General features: G+C 32.3%; 1 protein-coding gene across 1 annotated transcript; it reads left to right on the forward strand.

The window, feature by feature from the left end:
- Positions 1 to 1,003: 1,003 nt before the first annotated feature.
- LOC135124886 (uncharacterized) lies at positions 1,004 to 2,481 on the forward strand. The gene is made up of 7 exons (XM_064050106.1): positions 1,004 to 1,034; positions 1,084 to 1,274; positions 1,329 to 1,807; positions 1,853 to 1,952; positions 2,004 to 2,111; positions 2,167 to 2,322; positions 2,382 to 2,481. The coding sequence occupies exons 1-7, from the start codon at positions 1,028 to 1,030 to the stop codon at positions 2,451 to 2,453; spliced, it is 1,113 nt and encodes a 370-aa protein (XP_063906176.1). The 5' UTR covers positions 1,004 to 1,027; the 3' UTR covers positions 2,454 to 2,481.
- The last annotated feature ends 2,170 nt before the right edge of the window (positions 2,482 to 4,651 follow it).

Below are 4,651 nucleotides of genomic sequence, written 5' to 3' on the forward strand. Positions count from 1 at the left end.
ATGAAATATCCAGAAAATATGAAAGTACCAAATTACCATTACGGACTCCATTACTATACGCCCTTAGGTTATCCTCGATAAGAAAAACAAATTGAAAGTGTCTATGTTTATACATCGGAATAATGTCACGTAGAAATTAGTTAGATTTGAATGACTTCGTCCGCTCAAAACAGAGGATCAAAACTATTAAGTAGTAAGCCACAATCGATAAAATGAAGAATTCCAAAAATGAAATGACGAAAATTGGGAGATTGCAAAACTGGAAAACTGAAGAATCGAAAACTCTAAAAATCGAAAAATCGAAAAAAGCAAGAAACCAAGAAATCAAAAATTTGAAAATCTGAAGAAATTGAGAAGTTGTAAAGTCGAGAAGTCCAAAAATTTCGAAAAATAGAAATACCCTAAAGTCGAAAAATCGAAAAAGCGAGCAATCAAAAAAAGGAAATAAGAGAGAGACAGAGTGAGAGAAGAAAGAAATGAGAGAAAGGAAATAAACAAGAAAGATAAAACAACGGAATTGTAAAAGAATTGAAACGATTTTTTTTTAATTAAATTTTTACAACATTCTTCAAATTTCGACCCATTTATCAACATTTTCGAAACTTAATTCAATACATTTTCTCGTAGATCTCGAGCTCTAGAACTCACTTCCGACTTCCTTTCTTTGATAACTCCAACCATTTTTTCAAAATCCGCCCTTGAATTAGGTATCGAATTTTTTGGAATTTAAAAAAAAATGACCTTAAAATTGAACATTTTGAAAATAATAATGAACATAACACGCTATATTTTTTCCAGTAATGAGAAGTCTCCCTTCGTTAAATCTATCTGTAGTTGTTTTTATTTATTTCTATAGAAAATATCCATTATCTTCAACGACGATTCCTCTGCTAAATAATAAATTAGATGAAATATAGGTAATTTCAAAAACGACAGCAACCTGATTAAGCCTCAACATCCGCGTAATTGTGTTCAGTGTGTATTTTCTTCCACCAGCAGAAAGACGTGTTGTCGTCGTGTGTTTAAGATGCAGTGTAAGATTCTCTTAGTTAAAAATTAACTTGTGTAACCTGGCATTTGTAGACGAAGACTACATGAAGATCTGTCGATTTTTGGTCATCGACATCTATCATTTAAAAAGTGTTCAAATCGTGCTATTTGTGTCCAAATTGGGGATATTTTTCTTGGTAATCCTCCAAACGTGCGAGTTTCTATCCCGATTCGAAGTCGATTATTTCGTCCAGTATGGACCGTCGTACTTCATTTTGCTCTATGTAAAACTTCCAAAATTTCGACCATTTACAAACTGACTGCTGTTATACTCGTAGGTACTAACTTGTCTATTAACACAACCTTTATTCACTGACGCTCTAAAATCAGCCGCAGGAAAAATCGAGAAAAATAGTTCGCAAAGCATCGTCAAAATCGTCCCGAAAAAAGTAAAAAAAAGTGCCCTCTTTGCCACTATTTTTGTGATCTGGACAACGACGATATCCGCACTGATGGCAATTTCGCTGATGATACCAACCAAAGACGACGATAATGTTTTCTTTGCATTTAATCTGGCGAAAATTTATTTACCGGGATGGAAAATCGTTTTGAAAAATATTGCCAGGTGTTTCGCTTTTCCTGCATCTTATTTAAGCGCGTCTATAGCTTGTCTCAATTTGTTGTATCTGTTTCAAGTCGGCAATCTTAACATTCAGAAGTGTCTTCTTCAAATAAAAAAAATTAACGCTACAACAAACCAGGACGAAATCGCCAGAAGTCTGAAATTTTTGCTAAATTCTCTTACGACGAATGAGGGGTAAGTTGACGAACGAGAATTCTGTGATTTTTGTTGAATTTTCAGTTTTATCCGTGAGGCTGCAAAACGGGCGGAATTTCTTGTGCTGCCGCTGAAAGTTATGGCTTCTGCGGCCATGATGAGCATCGTCGTTTTTTACTTTGGGGTAGAAACACAACTTTCCTCTTTTTTTTTTAATAAATAAAAACCAATTTAGTTTGAGGGTTCGTTAAGAGATCAGTATTTTCGTATATTCGGCTTGGCACTTATTGCGATTAACGCTGTAGTGGGGACTCCAGCGGTTGGTCAAGCAATCGAGGATTTCGTAAGAACCAGGATCACGCTGACCAGGATTTCTTTCTAGTCAAATTTTTTTCTAGATGAGCCAAGTATTCGATGCTTTAGTTCAAGTGGAGTGGTGCGACTGGAACGAATCCAACAAAAAAATGTACTTGATGCTTTTGATAGCCTCGTCGAAGCCGATTAAAATCAAATTTTCGGAAAATATTTCCGTCAACTACGAGTTCGGTGTAGAGGTGAGTGATCAGGAGAACGAAAAAATCGCCGAAAATTAAAATAAAATATTTGGTTGCAGTTGGCTAAAACTGTGTTCTCCACGATTTCCGTGATGGAGAGATTGCACACATCGAAATCGGGCAGTTTTTGAACGAATTCTTTTTCAGGTTTTCTCAAAATTTCAGGCAACTTAAACTATTTGAAAATGTTTCTAGATTTTTTTGAAATTACACTATGTTATGTTATTCTGTATTATTACTACTCGTTGTCAAAGACACCTACCTAATTAATGAAGTAACATTCACAAATATTTTAAATGCTAATTTTAAGTCTTCATCTTCTATAAAATAAAAAAATAAGTTTCTCGTTTGCGCCTATTCATTTTTCAATGTTTCGATTTTTCGACTTTTCGACTTATCACGTGATCTACTTATTTTAATTCTTCATTTTTTTTACATTTCCAGTTTTTCGATTTTTCGATTTATATCGACATTTTGATATTTCAATTTTTTTATTAATTCAGTTTCCCAATTTTTCGATTTTCGATTTATCGGTGTTGGGCTATTTTGATTTCTCGATTTTCCGACCTCTCGATTTTTCGATTTATCGAGTGATCAATTTTTCGATTTTTGAGTTTTGACTTTTTTCACTGTTTCGATTCTTCAATTTTTCGATTTTTTAAATTTCACATTTTTCGAATTTTTAAATTTTAGATTTTTAGATTTCTGGATTAATAAAATAAATTGACTCATTCATTAATCTTTTTGAGATACTCGGTATAAGCAGTTCTGAAAACAGAAGCAGATTTTAGGTTGGTTTTATTTGCCAAAATTTTGAGAACACCTCATCAATTTTTGGGAGGAGATAAATGAATAATGATCTACTCTCGTAAAAAAATGTACTGGCCCCGCCCACCCACCCTTGTTTTCTTGGAGGATGTCATTTGCAAAAATCAGTCTTATACTTGCGAAGATAAGACTGATTTTGGCAGATGACCTATTCTTTATTTTCTTAGAAGAGTGGGTCGTTGGCTAAAATGAAAAGAAAATAGATGTTTTTTTTTTAAATTTTCGATTTTTGATTTTTGGTCACCGAGTTTTTGGAAGGAAGTAATAAGTAATTTTGATCAGCGAATTTCCATGTTTACCGTAAAACATCTGAAAATTGTGTTCCTAATTTTCAATTTTCGGATTTTTCGATTTTTCAAAATCTTGGTTCGAATAAATTTGTTCTTTTAATTAATAAATCGAAAAATGACAAATCGTGAAAAGGAAAACTTGAAAAATCAAAAGATTGGAATTAAAAACTGCAAAATTGTCAAACAAATTATCAAATGAAATATTCAAAAGTTAAAAAATCTAAAAACTAAAAAAAACGAAAACTGTAATTTCGAATTCGGGTTTATAAGATTTGTTTTTTTCAATTTTTCGATATTTCAGTTTTTGATTTTCCGATTATGCAGTTGTATAATTTTTCCAATTTCTCATTTATCCGTTTTTTCATTTTTTGATTTTTAATTTTTTTATTTTTAGCAAGTGCTAACCCCAACCACCCAGTCTTTATTTTCTTGGAAGAATAAGACATCTGTCAAAATCAGTCCTATCTTGGCAAGTAGTAGCCCCTCGCCCACCCTCCCTTATTTTCTTAGAGCATATATCATCTGCCAAAATCAGTCTCATCTTGACAAATACTAGCCCCGCCCACCCACCCTTTATTTTCTTGGAAGAATGGGTCATCTGCCAAAATCAGTCTTATCTTGACAAGTGTTTCGATTTTTCAATTTTTTGTTTTTTAAGTTATACATTTTTTGATTTTTCAATTTTTCGATTTTTCAGTTGTTCAATTTTTCTATTTCTCTCTTTATATCCGTCTATCGAGATTTTGTTCCTTAGATTTTTTGATATTTCATTTCCTCGATGTCCCCAATTTTTAATTTTTCGATGTTTCGATTATTCCATTTCCCGAACTCTCGGTTTTTCGATTTTTCGACTTTCAGATTTTTCGATTTTCGAATTTTTCGATATTTGGTATTTCAATTTTCCTATATTTCAATTTTGGGAGTTTTCAGTTTTCGATTTTCTATTAATCGATTTTTCGATATTTGAGTGTTGGGACTTTTCAATTTTCCGATTCTTCAATTTTTTGATATTTTAATTCATTGATTTTTTAAATTTTAGATTTTTCGATTTCTCGATTTCTCGATCTTCTGTTGTTTCGATTTCTCGATGTTTCAGTTTTTCAATTTTTCGATGTTTCGTTTATTCGATCTCACGATCTCGCGGTTTTTCGATTTTTCTACTTTTCGATTTTCAAATTGTTGATTTTTCGTTTTTCAATTTTTCGATTTCC

Source organism: Zophobas morio, unplaced genomic scaffold (assembly GCF_036711695.1).
Source record: "Zophobas morio isolate AGI-343-1 ecotype UQ-CSIRO unplaced genomic scaffold, CSIRO_AGI_Zmor_V1 ptg000008l, whole genome shotgun sequence".
Classification (NCBI taxonomy): Eukaryota; Metazoa; Arthropoda; class Insecta; order Coleoptera; family Tenebrionidae; genus Zophobas; species Zophobas morio.

Bases quoted from the DNA above. Each gene is read 5' to 3' on its own strand.
- LOC135124886 (XM_064050106.1), top strand. The intron at 1,275-1,328 runs GTAAAACTTCCA...TTATACTCGTAG, and splicing joins CGTACTTCATTTTGCTCTAT to GTACTAACTTGTCTATTAAC. The intron at 1,808-1,852 runs GTAAGTTGACGA...TTGAATTTTCAG, and splicing joins TCTCTTACGACGAATGAGGG to TTTTATCCGTGAGGCTGCAA.